At 47.3% G+C, this 15,780-nt stretch overlaps 1 protein-coding gene across 15 annotated transcripts in view; it reads right to left on the minus strand.

Annotated features, from left to right (window-relative positions):
- Nucleotides 1-15,780, minus strand: part of LOC131109441 (receptor-type tyrosine-protein phosphatase F-like) — a 173,607-nt gene that overhangs the window by 38,544 nt on the left and 119,283 nt on the right. For 6 of the 15 annotated variants that reach the window (XM_058061449.2, XM_058061451.2, XM_058061446.2 and 3 more), the window contains 7 exons: nucleotides 15,219-15,488; nucleotides 13,192-13,773; nucleotides 12,984-13,117; nucleotides 12,641-12,785; nucleotides 9,442-9,747; nucleotides 8,600-8,793; nucleotides 1,071-1,097 (listed from right to left, as the gene is read on the minus strand). In XM_058061449.2, the coding sequence (XP_057917432.2) occupies nucleotides 1,071-1,097; nucleotides 8,600-8,793; nucleotides 9,442-9,747; nucleotides 12,641-12,785; nucleotides 12,984-13,117; nucleotides 13,192-13,773; nucleotides 15,219-15,488 (1,658 nt within the window). The remainder of the gene's footprint in view (nucleotides 1-1,070; nucleotides 1,098-8,599; nucleotides 8,794-9,441; nucleotides 9,748-12,640; nucleotides 12,786-12,983; nucleotides 13,118-13,191; nucleotides 13,774-15,218; nucleotides 15,489-15,780) is intronic. The other 9 variants (XM_058061455.2, XM_058061454.2, XM_078789083.1 and 6 more) reach the window with 3 other exon arrangements.

A 15,780-nucleotide genomic window follows, 5' to 3' on the forward strand; every position in this document is an offset into this window, starting at 1 on the left:
AATTGGAGGCTAACTGGCTAGCTTGCCGGTGATTCCATAGCCATTCCATTACAGTTGTGGTGTAGGTGGTGTAAAGAAGAAATAATGGGACTATAAAAGGTGCGTATATGAGAATTAACAGCGATAAATGAGGGCTGACTGTACATCTTAATTATAAAGTAAGTTGAAATCTAAATAATTAATTTAAAAGTACTATATTATGTATTATGACACTTCTAAAGTATGTATGTATTCATGTGTTATAGCTGAAATCTATTGACGTCTTGCTGAGTCATTCCTTTGTCAATCATGTCAGGGATGGTCAGCGCGGGCGTTTCCTGTCGCAGATGAAACATCAACGCAGAAAGGTGCAAATTAATTCTTCATCTGATTATTTGTATTTTTTTTTTTCTCCGCTTGATGGCTAAACACGTTATTGGTTACGGTGACAGCTTCCTATTGAATGTCTGACAGGGAACAGCAAAGTGGATGCTAAAGTGTGCCGATGACGGAGCGCCAATAAAGCATAACGGAGCCGTGTGACAGCAGTCAAAGTCGGCGGCGCCGATGAAAAGACGCGGCTAAGACCACCCTGATGGACGCGCCATATGGAGGGTGGGACAACAGGTTAGCCTAGCTTAATTTAAAGAGCAGTTAAGGCCACACGTCACTCCGAGTGTTGACTGGGAAGCGTTCGACGGGGCAATCATCGCAGAGCTTCATCTTCATCTTCATGCTCCAAGGCTCCACGGGTGATAAATATTTAGAACTCAGGGAGGGTGTCCAGCCAGAGAAATGGAATTGATGGAGATGAATCAATCTAATGCTCCGACTAATGAGCTTTTGTTGTCTCGTTGCCAAATCCTTTTTAGGAGTCGATCGTTGGCGGTGACCGGGCAGCAGAGGGCGCTGCCAGTTCAGGCCCGACTAGTTTGCTGCCATCAGAGTTATTGAACACATTAAAGGCACGCAAGCTTACACTGAATCCAAACTCACACGCACCAAACACCAAACACCAAACACGAGGCGCCCCAAACTGCAAAACCAAACCCTGCAACAAGACAAACCCAGCACACACGAGGACTACTCACATGCTCGGTGGACTCCTGTATATTCCACTGATGGAGACAAGACAGACACGGGACACGGGGCGTGGCGGATGAGGAGGAGGAGGAGGAGAATGAGTCAGAGGCAAAACAAGGCATGGAAAAAAAGCACAGAGACTTTTTTTCGCCGTGAGACAGATGGATGTAGGTGTCATGCAGCAGAGGAGCGTGATGGAGGAAAGGCGGTAAAAAGTTTAATGAACAAAGTGTAGCGTCAAGGTCAAGAATGCTCGTAAATCTTTGTGTTGCGATGACGCACCGCCTTCTTTCCACATCTGCCCATCAATCTCCAACGTGTCCATTAGGGGGACATTTCCTCCCCTTTTGCCTCACCCTTTTATTCATTACATTTCAATATGTTTTCCAAATGCTCGCCTCTTGCTTTTTGCCCCAAAGATTCCCGGGGGACGCGAAAGCCCATTTCCCGCCGTTGGCTCCGACGTGGAGCGTGAAATCTTATTACTGAGAGCCTGCACTGTACTAGCGCCGGGACATCAAACCTGCCCAGGCGGAATGTCAGCGCTGCCATTTACCAGCAACTAGACGCATAGTTCAGCAACTGTGGCCGAGAAGACCACCGGTGGGGTGGTCACGCAGACGACCCACGGGGCGGAGGAAGTTGGCTTAGCGAGGTTGAGTGGAGCACTGAAGAGGGAGGCCAACAAGGAACTTCATCGTTCCTTCATTTTCTACCACTTAGCCTCCCTGGGCATCGCAACTGGACTCTGTCTTCATTAGGTCATGGTCAAAGACTAGATAGGACGGCTCTTGTGTGATCCGTATAAGTATTTATCCTCTGGGGTAGCGACACACTCAAACACAAATAGTATTGTGGTGCAAAACCACACCTTGACGACTGTTGTTTGGACCCCATTGTATGTTATACAATAAACGACTGTCGTTTGTACCACACAACAACAAAATGACATTGGGTCATCTTATCTTAATAACTGTCAAGAAATCCAAGTATGGCATCATGGTGCAAAACAGAAGTCGTTGAGGCAGCATGCGTCATTGAGTCTTAACGACTGTCGTTTGCACCACATTGTATGTTATACAATAAACGACTGCCGTTTTGTACCACACAACAACAAAATGACATTGGGTCATCTTATCGTAATAACTGTCAAGAAACCCAAGTATGGTTTCATGGTGCAAAACGGAAGTCGTTGCGACTGTCGTTTGTACCACATAGTATGTTATACAATAAACGACTGTCGTTTGTAGCACACAAAAACAAAATGACATTGGGTCATCTCATCTTAACAACTGTCAAGAAATCCAAGTATGGTATCATGGTGCAAAACGGAAGTCGTTGAGACAACACGCGTCATTGCATCTTGACGACTGTCGTTTGTACCACATAGTATGTTATACAATAAACGACTGTTGTTTTATACCATGCATCAAGAAAATGACATTGGGTCATCTTATCTTAACAACTGTCAAGAAATCCAAGTATGGTATCATGGTGCAAAACGGAAGCCGTTGAGACAACACGCGTCAATGCATCTTGACGACTGTCGTTTGTACCACATAGTATATTATACAATAAACGACTGTCGTTTGTAGCACACAAAAACAAAATGACATTGGGTCATCATATTTTAACTGTCAAGAAACCCAAGTATGGTATCATGGTGCAAAACGGAAGTCGTCGTCATTGCATCTTAACGACTGTTGTTTTGCACCACACAGATCTATTCCACTCTTGTTTTGGCAGGCCTCTACCTTAGAGGATAAATACTTGTGATCTTGCACCATTACATAACGAAAACAATGTTACAGGAAGTGTGATTATAATAATATCGTATTAATAAAAACATCTGATGTTGAGAATCAATTTCGACTAAACTCACGCTTTGCTTCCTTTGCCTTTTATTTTGTAGTGCGTGTAGTGCTAAGGGTTTGCGACATACCATAATTCCCTTTTTATGAATAAGTCGCCTTTGCAAAACAACCATGCTCACTTTTGTTTTCTGTGAATGTAAAAATATGCTGATTATTGTGGTTATACAGCTATTTCTAATGCTGCGCTCCTGTTGCTAAACAAGGCAAAAAAGAAAAAAAGTATTTGTCGCCACGCCAAATCCGAGTGAATCAACACGAGAAATGACTTCATTTATCTACGCCTTTCTTACTTCTGATTCATCTCGATTCTCCCTCACTCAAAAACTGCAGGCTGACCTGCTAGTGTAATGGCCCTCCAAAAATGTATTTCCAAAGACACTGCAAGCGGCGAACTCCGCGGCATAATTTGTCGCAGCCGCTGCTGGATGCAACGTGACGACACGGGCTGAGATTTGTGTCGATAAAAAATGAGAAGGAGCTGGAGGAGAAGGAGCCGTCACGATTGATGGAGTGAAACGGGCTGAGGTGCTCTTTTCTTTCCATTTCTATTCATGCCCGCTATCGGAGGCAGTGAAGCATCACCTCCCTCGCTCACGTACACAAACACGCACGCCGGCATGAGCGCCAGTGTCGACACACATGAATTGTGAAACGAATCAGCGGTCAAACAAAATCAAGCTAAGAAAGTGCTGGTGAATGCGCTCAAACACGGGCAGACAATCTACAGGCTATATATGGAGGCCAGGCACTGACCGATATGTTCAAGCACACCAGGAATACCAGGAATGGTAAATGGACTGCTCTTCATCAGGCACTGCCTGATATGTTCAAACACCAGGAACACCAGGAATGGTAAATGGACTGCTCTTCATCAGGCACTGCCTGATATGTTCAAGCACACCAGGAACACCAGGAATGTTAAATGGACCGCTCTTCATCAGGAACTGCCCAATATGTTCAAGCACACCAGGAATACCAGGAATGGTAAATGGACTGCTCTTCATCAGGCACTGCCTGATATGTTCAAGCACACCAGGAACACCAGGAATGTTAAATGGACCGCTCTTCATCAGGAACTGCCCAATATGTTCAAGCACACCAGGAACACCAGGAATGGTAAATGGACCGCTCTTCATCAGGCACCACCTTATATGTTCAAGCACACCAGGAACACCAGGAATGTTAAATGGACCGCTCTTCATCAGGAACTGCCCAATATGTTCAAGCACACCAGGAACACCAGGAATGGTAAATGGACCGCTATTCATCAGGCACCGCCCGATATGTTCAAGCACACCAGGAACACCAGGAATGGTAAATGGACCGCTCTTCATCAGGCACCGCCCGATATGTTCAAGCACACCAGGAATGGTAAATGGACCGCTCTTCATCAGGCACTGCCCGATATGTTCAAGCACACCAGGAACACCAGGAATGGTAAATGGACCGCTCTTCATCAGGCACCGCCCGATATGTTCAAGCACACCAGGAATGGTAAATGGACCGCTCTTCATCAGGCACTGCCCGATATGTTCAAGCACACCAGGAACACCAGGAATGGTAAATGGACCGCTCTTCATCAGGCACTGCCCGGTATGTTCAAGCACACCTGGAATGGTAAATGGACCGCTCTTCATCAGGCACTGCCCGATATGTTCAAGCACACCAGGAACACCAGGAATGGTAAATGGACCGCTCTTCATCAGGCACCGCCCGATATGTTCAAGCACACCAGGAATGGTAAATGGACCGCTCTTCATCAGGCACCGCCCGATATGTTCAACCACACCAGGAATGGTAATTGGATCGCTCTTCATCAGGCACCGCCCAATATGTTCAAGCACACCAGGAATGGTAATTGGATCGCTCTTCATCAGGCACCGCCCGATATGTTCAAGCACACCAGGAATGGTAACTGGACCGCTCTTCATCAGGCACCGCCCGATATGTTCAAGCACACCAGGAACACCAGGAATTGTAAATGGACCGCTCTTCATCAGGCACTGCCCGATATGTTCAACCACACCAGGAATGGTAAAGGGACCGCTCTTCATCAGGCACTTCCTGATATGTTCAAGCACACCAGGAATGGTAAATGGACCGCTCTTCATCAGCATATTTGATCATAATCTCACAGAAGAATATTGTCTATTTGTGTTATTTCTAGATGAGCATCCTCAATAACGAATCACACGTTGGGTATCATCCTGGCACGCTTGGAACTGACCAACTTGACAACAGTTCCTCATAATGCTGGCGTTTTCTCAGTCGCCACTCAAGCTGTGCTGTGGTGATAATGACCCAAAGTGGCGAAAGTGATGGAGGTACTCGCCGAGGTTCAGACTTGTGACGCCAAATGCTTACAAAAAACAGGGGTCGATAACATTGTAACGTTGATAACAGTGCTGGACTGGGGTTTCAAATTAGCATAAAAATGAGGGTGTTGTGTGAGCTGGGGCTGGAAAAGAGGTGCTCCAGGCGCCCACACACAAGCGCCCTGCTGTACTTGTAGCATCACGGCTAACCCTGGGAGGACATGAAGAGGCGAGTGGCAGCCGGAGCAGAGAAAAGCTCGGTGCGGGAGGAAGCGATAGCAGATACAATCCACCGTCCAATTCATTCATTTTCTACCGCTTATCCTCACGAGGGTCGCGGGGGGTGCTGGAGCCTATCCCAGCTGTCCCCTGGACTGGTGGCCAGCCAATCACAGGGCACATATAGACAAACAACCATTCACACTCACATTCATACCTTTGGAGTGGCCAATTAACCTAGCATGTTTTTGGAATGTGGGAGGAAACCGGAGTACCCGGAGAAAACCAACGTTCCCCAGGTCTGTACGCTAACCACTAGACCGCCGTGCAGCCTCCACCATCCAATCAGTGGCAATATTTCTGACATTGTTGTTGTGGCGGTAACTCAGCCTCCGAATGAGGAACCGATTCGTGCAGCAGAGATAATTGCTTTTTAATTCTTTACTAATTACAGTTGTGAGTTCAGGCTGCGTCACGAGCCGACACTCCAGGGCGAAGACGTGTCGGAGACAACAGCTAAAAATCCACTAACTGTGTGGCCCTCGCCGACGTCCCGGGCAAGCCCGTGCTGGTTGCAGACTCTCCGAGAAAGCAATCTGTGGAGATGACTCAATCAAGGGTAACTGACTTGCATGCGAGCTTCCTGGAATGACTCAAGCGGCGTCCCGGGGCTGCGGCAGCGCAAAGCCAGGGAGGAAAAACAGACGGTGGTTAGCCAGAGGCGGGAAAGACAAACGAGTTTTGGAGAGGCGTCACAGTGACTGGCTCCGGCGCAAATTTTTGTGAGATGTGTTAATTGGCTTGAGCCGTCAGGGAGGGCTGTTTGCACGACAGGTTGGGGTCACGCTGAGTTCAACGAGGCTGCTTGTGTCAACATGGAGCGGAGCACAAGTCTTGCAAGATTTGCAGAGGAGTAGATATTTATTTATGGGTTGAATTCTTAAGGGGATACCATCATGTAAAAAACTGTCAAGTTCACTCTAAACATGAAAAGATGCAGTCAACGAGGCTTGTTACGTCAACCCAAGGAAAACGTTCTGTGCACCTAGCCTGCTAACACTGAACAATTGGTGAAAACAGGAATGGGCCAAAATAGGCAAAATGTATCATATTGATTATTCTTACAGTGTCCATACACAAGCGTCGAATACACGAGCATCACATACAGATAAAGTACCAGTGATGCCTATGACGACAAGCGAGATAATAAACATTGAACAGAAGAGAGTAGCTTTACTTTATTTGAGTTTTATTGTATTTGTTACATCCTGTGACTGGCGTCTGGTACTAAATATATCTAATTAGTTTAGGTAGTTCTGTGTTGTTACTTTACCCAAAACCAAGATGCCCCGATTAGTGGTAAAAACAGCTCTCATATTTGTACATATTTGTATATTTGAATATCAGCAGCAACAGAACCAATGTTGTAATAGTGGTCAAAAGCTACGTGAGCAAACTGAACACTGATGAGTTGATTGAGGAAGCAGGGCCTGGGGACTCCATGGTGGTACGGGGTATCAAGCGCCTCGGGGGCAGGGCCCTGGGGGTGGATCCTTCAGGACCTCGGTTCCTCCCACATTCCAAAAACATGCTAGGTTAATTAGCCACTCCAAATTGTCCATAGGTATGAATGTGAGTGTGAATGGTTGTTTGTCTATATGTGCCCTGTGATTGGCTGGCCACCAGTCCAGGGTGTACCCCGCCTCTCGCCGGAAGACAGCTGGGATAGGCTCCAGCACCCCCGCGATCCTGGTGAGGATAAGAAAATGAAACTATTGACGATGGGAGACTCGCTGTATTTTAATATTATTGGGATCGGTGATACCAGTCAGGTGCTTTATTTCGGCGATTCTTTTGGAGGTGACATCCCCACAAACAATCGTCATTGTGCTTTGAGAGGAACAGGACGTCCTGTGACCACAGCAGCAGAAAGATTCCACTCGGAGTAGAGCACACAGTGACCTTGACAGTGTACCCGCCACCGATATGATGGAGTGAAGACGGTGGGATATTTACAAATGCTAACACGGGTTAATAGCCCGGCACCGGAGGGCAGAGCTGTGTGTATTTGCTAATGGAAGTAGACCGGGAGCCCGCTGCTGGACGCTCCTCCAAAGGACAAAAGGAGCTGATATGAAAAATGAGATGTTTTTCCGGAGGCGGTCAAGGGTGGCTGATGAATGCGTGTTTCCTTTAATGTTACTGCTGTTTTTTTTGTTTTGTTTATAAGATACGTTACGGTATTTTCATGACCATAAACCAGGACACGGCAATCAGATACTGAAATGATCCTCAAAATGTACTCAATGACGCCTTATCATTACAATACATTAAAGCATGGCTCCTTCTATGGATAAAACACCGGATTTATTTTATACTGGATTACAAAATACTATGTATAACCAAATACACACTTTCCGAAGAAATACTGTCTAAAGACTGAGCATAGCACATAGCCTTTTATACAGGAAGTTCTTGTCCGTGTTTGCCTGCACAGCCGCGGTGTTGTACATTTTTTGGGGGGGCTGCCTCGTTGGTGCCCCCAGGGAGCAAAACGCACGACAACCTTACATGAGGCGCACCGAGCAAGAAAGCGCTGCACCGCACTCAGGATCTAACAGCTACCAATTTGGCCAGCGGCGAGGACTTGGGTGTCATGAATCACCTGCTCCCCAAGTATCACACTCGCAACCCCTCTGGGTCTCCGACTTCCGCTAGCACATTTAGCCCAAATTGTGTCTTTTTCACGCCATTGTGTGTACACTAAATGTTTTGGTGTTTTGCCTGAAGTTTAGTTTGAATTCTGCTGAGATCCTCCTCTAATTTTTAATCTGGAAACAATGCAGTGAAGAACTTGGGTGAGAACCCATTTAATCCACCACAGAACGTAACATGGAACGTGTCTGCAGACCAGATCCAATTTCCAGTCCTATGTCGTGTGTGCAGAGATAAAATGAAGAGAAAGTGAAGGCGGTGGAGAGAAAGACCAGGCGGGGGGGAAGTGAAGTGTGAATTCGTATACGGCCGAGGAGGAGTGTAGATTGAACACAAGAAGGAAATGGACATGGCACAGTTGGAGACGTATGAAGAGAGATAACAAGAGTCGGGGATGACACGTCTTCTCCGTACCTGCGCCTCCGGCAAGGTCACATCCAGCATGTCGGGCTGTCCACGCGGCTCGCCGTTCTCCAGGCGGGAGAAGATGACCTGGTAACCTCGGATTTGGCCGTGCTGCTTGCCTTGCAGGGGCGGCTTCCAGGTGACCCGGATGGCGGTGGAGTTCACCACCTCCACCTCCAGCTTCCTGGGGGGCGCTCCCGGCACTGGGAAGCAGAAGAAAAGCGAGGGGAGAAAGTCAAAAACAAAATAAAATGCTGAGTTTGCGGTTTTCTTCTGCGCTTTGATGAGAGACGGCTACTGTGTTATTTATGGACCTGGCGGCTCTTGATAAAAAAGAAGTACGCTCGATTGCGGCGCTGGCAATGAATCAACACGCCAACTCGCTCTGGAGCGGCCATGTCAGTTAAAGATGGCCTCACGCCGGGTAGCATGCGCTCGAGTCATGTCTTTAATGGCCTCCATTTTGCCATGAAATTGGCTACCTTGTGGCAAAACTTAAACTAAAAAAAACATTAATTAGTGGCTAATTTCTCTGAGGAGTAGCTGCTCTCTTTCACACTGCAAACAAACCAACATGGGGGGGGACCTGGATGATGTGTACACACTCAAAGCAAGTAGGAAAGCCACCCACACACAAACACACACACACACACACACACACACACAGAGGGAAGTCCCGAGGTGATGAGACATAACCTGCAATAGTCAAAGCCAAGTTGAAAGAAAAAAGATGGCGTCCCCGGTGGCTACAAGCGCACCTCATTAGCTTGTTATTGATCAACAAAGACAACAAAGGAGAGAGGACAAAGAGACACGAGTGAGGAGTCTTTCAGCTTTTTGCATCAACCTACCATCCTCTTTGGTTTTCATCCTCACCGGGGCGCTCTCAGGGCCCGGCCCCACGTCCGTGTGGGCCCTCACCCACACCTGATACTCGGTCCACTTCTCCAGGTCCTCTAAGATATAGTCAGTGGCTCCGGAGCCAATACCCGTGGCCTCGTGGCGCTCCGTGTCGTCGCCGGCCAGCGCTTGGTAGCTGACCGTGTAGCGCACAATGGCGCCGTGGCGGCTGGCGGCAGGCGGGGCTGCCCAACTCACCTTGAGGCTGGTGGAGCTCAGGCTGTACAGGCGGACCTCCTGGGGGGGTGCGGAGGGGGCTGCACAACCACAGGGGGTGGGGAGGGGGGGGGGGGGTCACGGCTCAAGCAAACATAAAAATAAAACAACACGAGCAAACTTAAGGCAAGGATGGAAGCTTTTTGTTGTATGTTGACATCATAAAAAGTTGTGTAACGGTACCGGACGCATCTGGTACCCCACCTATACACGTTTACACATCATGTGACGGACAGGAAAAGGGGCAGGACTTATGGCGAAGGTGAATGATTTTATTTTTTAGCGGCTTTCTTGGCTTTGCCGTGACGTCACGATTGCATATCGGTCCTGCAAAGTATTCTGGTCATGACGTCACAGTCAAGGTGGCATCGGTTCAGAATACTCGCTTTCAGCTATGACAAAGCTGAGATGTAGTTTTTTTTTTTTCCATACAGTATCTATGTACATGTGTTGTTTTACGTTAAAATATCATTATTATTATAATATTCATTTCCAAAATTTGGATTGCTGAAGCATTTAAATGACTATCCTGTTCAACTTTCTAGTCCCGAAAGTGTTAAGGCAGTCCCATACTGTCCCCACATCATGCCATGTGTTTATTTGCCTTTAGGTATGAGTAAATTAGAATGCTAACATGCTAATGGTCATCATACTAGCATCGAGCTCAAGTACCGAAAGAAAAATTAGCTAATTAGCAATTAGCATGCTAGCACCTAGCAACATAGCATTAAATCTTATAGAATTTCCCTTCTCCATGTGTCAGCAAGAAGATTAAGGGGTGTCAAGTGTAATCCTTGATTGGTTAAGTCACAAATTAAGACCTGTATCTATGCAAGTACGTCAACGTCATCCATTTACCACAAAAAGCTTCCACAAAACAACAAAGATGCTACCTTTGGACTGGGAGTTTTGCCGTCTTGGCCTTGTGATTGACACTTTCTACCGTGAAACAACACGATATTCTGTGAGCAGAATATCAAATGTTGTGATAATTTTACAGGTCAATGTTTCCATAAAGATGTAAGATGAACTTTGATCCGTGCTGCTCCTCACAAGACAGAAATAAACGGCACGCGGGTGTGAACAAGCGCTTAGCGGTCCTGAGTGATGTTCACACCATGTTGCAAAAACTCTTTAGGAAGAGACAAGCGTCAGGTGCCTGTTGAGACAGCTTTAGACCTGATTTTGAAAACTCAAAAACTCTCCAGTCCAGAGGTAAACATCCAAAAAAGTCCAAACTATGACACCAAAAACACAAAACAGTGCATGCATCTATCTCTGTACAAATGTATGAAACACCAAAAGGAAACACAAAATGGAATCGCAAGTTTTTGCTTATTAAGTGTCTTTCATAGGAAGCACAGCAATGACCTCAAATGGGAATAAAAAAACACTAAAGTCAGAACACACAGAAGCTATTTTCACGTTGGCGTGACGAAACAGAGGTCGGTCTCATCAGGCGACGCGATGGAGAGGGTGGCCTCACGGTCCTGATGACAGCCAACTAAATCAAAGCAGATAGATTTTCTAATTTTGATGAAATATGTGCTGGATATAGCCGGAATCCTGCTTCTGAGACACAACACAGGCGCTGTCACAGCTGAAGCGTCAAGCTGAAATCCGTCCTCGGCATTCTTCTCTTTACAAAGTCGAAGCGGAACACAGGAAATACATGCGCCTCGGGCCAGAAAGACAGCCAGATACAGATTAGGCATAAAAGTGAGATCAAATTAAAGATAAAGTAGCTCTTTTCTCTTTCAAATGTAAAAAGCCTAATACATTTTTCACACCTTTAAGCGCGCATATCATTCACGAGTTTCTTCAGAGATGGAAAACTTAAATGGTAAGTGAGAGACGCACGCCATCATGCATGGCAAGTCAGATGGACTAAATGATACAGTATGAGGCATGCGTTGAGGGGGTGGGGGCTACGGTGGGGGCGGGGGGACATAAAACCTACCTTTAACATTGAACTTGGCGCCCGTCCTCAGGTGGTGTTACACCAGGTCAAGTCAATATACCGTCCCTGCATTGTGCCATGTGTGTATTTGCCCGAGTAATATGAGTAAATTAGCTAAAATGCTAACATGCTAATGGTCAACATGCTAGCAACAAGCAAGAGAGCCTCAAGTACCAAGGCTGTCCTATAACGTCCCTGCATAGAGCCATGTGTGTATTTGCCTGAGTAACATGAGTAAATTAGCTAAAATGCTAACATGCTAACGGTCAACATGCTAGCAACGAGCAAGAGAGCCTCAAGTACCACGGCTGTCCTATAACGTCCCTGCATAGTGCCATGTGTGTATTTGCCTTAAGACATAAGTAAATTAGCTAAAATGCTAACATGCTAACGGTCAACATGCTAGCATCGAGTAAGAGAGCCTCAATTACCAAGGCTGTCCTATAACATCCCTGCATAGTGCCATGTGTGCATTTGCCTTAAGACATGAGTAAATTAGCTAAAATGCTAACATGCTAACGGTCAACATGCTAGCAACGAGCAAGAGAGCCTCAAGTACCAAGGCTGTCCTATAACGTCCCTGCATAGTGCCATGTGTGTATTTGCTTTAAGACATGAGTAAATTAGCTAACATGCTAACGGTCAACATGCTAGCAGAGCAAGAGAGCCTCAAGTACCGAAAGTGCCAAGGCGGTCCTATAACGTCCCTGCATAGTGCCATGTGTGTATTTACCTTTAGACATGAGTAAATTAGCTAAAATGCTAACATGCTAATGGTCATGGTCATGCTAATGTGCTGAAATTGACTTGACACCATGTGACCTGCACCGTCTCAAACTTAAGTAACTCTGAAGTAACTTTGGATGCTAAAACGACGACCTCGGGCCGGCTGGTGGTTGATGTTGACTTGATTAGCGAGGAGCGTTAGAGAGCGAAGAGACAAACATCAAAAAAGCGAGAGATGATTGACTTACTGGACTGGGCAGTCCGAGCCTCGATGGGCTGCGTGTAGACGCCTAAACCATTTTCGGAGCGGGCCGCTAGTGAGAAACGATAGAGCGTGTTGGGCTTCAAACCGTCCACGGCGTACGAGCCCGCTGGATCGAAGGTGACGTGTATCTGCAAGGATCACAATTGGGAATTTTACACACAATGACACACACTTTGTTTATTCACATGGAGTGGAACCGCTAAAATCAAATATGATCTGGTTCCAACGCAGGAAATAGTCCGGTGAGTAATCTGTTCCAGAGTCACACAAGTGTAAAAATAAGCTAACCACTGCTATATGAACAACTAAACACTTGAGATGCTAACCTTGTTGTCCGAGCCGCTCTCCCAGTACTGCAGCTCGTACTTGATGATGGGGTCCTGCACGGGCCATAACCATGACAGTGAGATGCGGGTGTCCAGCTCCGCTTCCGCCTCAAAGCTGGACGGCTGGGAAGGCACTGAAGACATGAAGACAAAAGTTAAGAGACTTCTAGACTTCTAGAAAATCACAACTGGCTGGTTAGATGTTCACCTCCTTGCTGGGTCTTGACCTGAAGGATTTCCGACGGCGGGCCGTCCCCCACGGAGGTGAAGCCCAACACCCTGAGGCTGTAGGTGATATCGGGTGTCAGACCAGAGATGGTGGTCAGGCTGCTGTCGTCTGTGTTGTGTTTCTGCCAGGCGCTGAGGGGAGCGCTGTGATCCGAGCTGTAGTACACCCGGAAGCCACGGATATGCCCGTTGGGTTCCTCGGGCGGCTCCCACTGGACCAGCATGGTGGTGGCGCTCAGCATTCGAGCTTGCACGTGCAGGGGCGGTGAGGAGGGGGCCTGTTCGCCGGTACGCGTCTCCACAGGGTCGCTCGGTGGTCCGCGACCGATGTTGTTGACGGCCATCACGCGGAACTCGTACTCGGAGTAGGGGCTGAGTCCACCGATGCTGTAGCGGGTGGTGGCCACGCCTTCCACTTCCTGGAAGCCATTGTCTGACGCCTTGGCTCGGTACTGGATCATGTAGTAGGACACGGGTTCTGGGTTGCCGGAGTCCCAGGTCAGAGTCACGCTGGTGGCTGTGGTCTCGGTCACAATGAGAGAGGTAGGAGGCTTTGGCAGGGCTGATGGAGGACAGGAGGAGACCGCTGTTAGCTTTAATTCTAAGAGCTGAAAAATGTTTCTAATCCATCTTGAAATGTTCTTTCATGTGATCACCCTTGAAGTGATGTGAGAAGCCATTATCCCACGATGCCCACCACGAATACTACCCCGTCTCTCATAACAGAGCTGGGTATTACTGCTAAATTGCAACAGTGCTCTCCTTTTTGTACCTACATAAATACCGGCTAAAGAGACCTTCAGCAGGGGTTTCTTGGACAACTATGAGCATTGATCATACAGCACTAAGCTAATATTTGAGCTCTGCTTGAATGAGGGGCCTTTAAGGGGCTGTGGCTTTCTTTGCATTGATTTGGTCCTTTTTGGACGGCACGGTACCAAGCGGCAGTCACCTGGTCAGTTTGACCTTAAAATAGTACGACTGGACTGTAATCAACAATTTGTGTAAGTCGGAACGAGGTGTGCTAACAACAACAGCGGTTTCTTCTACTGGAGGGAAGACTGAGGGCAACGAGAAAACGGGCTGACGCAGCAAAGTGGAGACTATGGATAAGACCGCAAATACCAGTCGCACAATTCGCAATGTGACAGGCTAACATGTAACTACAATGGACAAGGGTCTCTTGTATTCGAGAAGAGATTGAGGGCAACGAGAAAAAGGGGCTGCGTCAGCAAAGTGGAGACTGTGGAGTATGAGACTGCAAATACTAGTCGCACAAGTCAAAATGTCACAGGCTATCATGTAACAACAATGGGCTCTTGTATTCGAGAAGAGACTGAGAACAACGATAAAACGGAGCACTGCAGCAAAGTGGAGACTATGGAGTACAAGACTGCAAATACCAGTCGCCCAAGTCAAAATGTGACAGGCTAACATGTAACAACAATGGACGAGAGTCTCTTGTATTCGAGAAGAGATTGAGGGCAACGAGAAAACAGGCTGACGCAGCAAAGTGGAGACTATGGAGTGTAAGACCGCAAATACCAGTCGCCCAAGTCGAAATGTCACAGGCTAACATGTAACAACAATGGATGAGGGTCTGAGGGCAACGAGAAAACGGGCTGACACAGCAAAGTGGAGACTATGGAGTATAAGACTGTATAAGTATAAGACTAACAACAATGGATGAGAGTCTCTTGTATTGGAGAGGAGACTGAGGGCAGCAAGAAAACGGAGCACTGCAGCAAAGTGGAGACTATGGAGCAGCATGGATAAGCTAATATTAGCGTTTGTGCGTATTTTTGTTGTTTTTAGCTTTGTGTCCTCAAATTGCCCCAACTTAGAGGTTGATGACTCAACCCGCTTGGAATTCTGGTTAACCAGGTAAGGAAACGTAACTCTAGTACTCGTTTTTACCCGTGGAAACGCCTTAATTAGGAGCAGGATCATGTCAATTTGAATGCATAAGAAGAGGAACAATGAAATAAAAAGAGTAAGACCCCTTACCTTTGACTGTGACCTGAGCCGTGGCTTCGATCAAGCCCAGCGAGGACATGGCCACGCAGGTGTAGTTGGCCGACTCGCGGATGCTGGTCACCTCCAGGACATTGCGCCCCATCGGCATTTCCTCCTCCTTGGTCAGCTCCGTCAGGCCCATCATCCACTTGACGTAGGGCATAGGTGAGCCCACCGCGACACACGTCAGGTTGACGCTGCCGCCCGGCATCACTTCCTGGTTGGTGGGCGGGATGGAGAATCTGGGCGGGACCCTTCGTACTAACAGAGCAGGGAGGGGACATGACAGAAATAGTCAGGGTTTGATCTGGTGAATCAAGAGCTTAAGGAGGGGCTTTGTCCACATGTGCACACAATAGGAATCTGTCACTAGATGGCCTGGGAAGGGGGGCGTTTGATTCTCTCATCCACAAAAAAAAATGTTTTGTGAAAGACTCCAACTGGACCTCTTTTGTCAGCATGTCAAACGGTGGCAAGAGTTGCATCACCGAGGGACTCTGCGGAGAAGGCATTGTTGAGTTTCTCCTCCCTCTCTCTCTCTCTCTCTCTCTCT

This window comes from Doryrhamphus excisus, linkage group LG2 (genome assembly GCF_037039965.1).
Source record: "Doryrhamphus excisus strain RoL-2023G ecotype Guam linkage group LG2, RoL_Dexc_Guam_v1.1, whole genome shotgun sequence".
NCBI lineage: Eukaryota > Metazoa > Chordata > Actinopteri > Syngnathiformes > Syngnathidae > Doryrhamphus > Doryrhamphus excisus.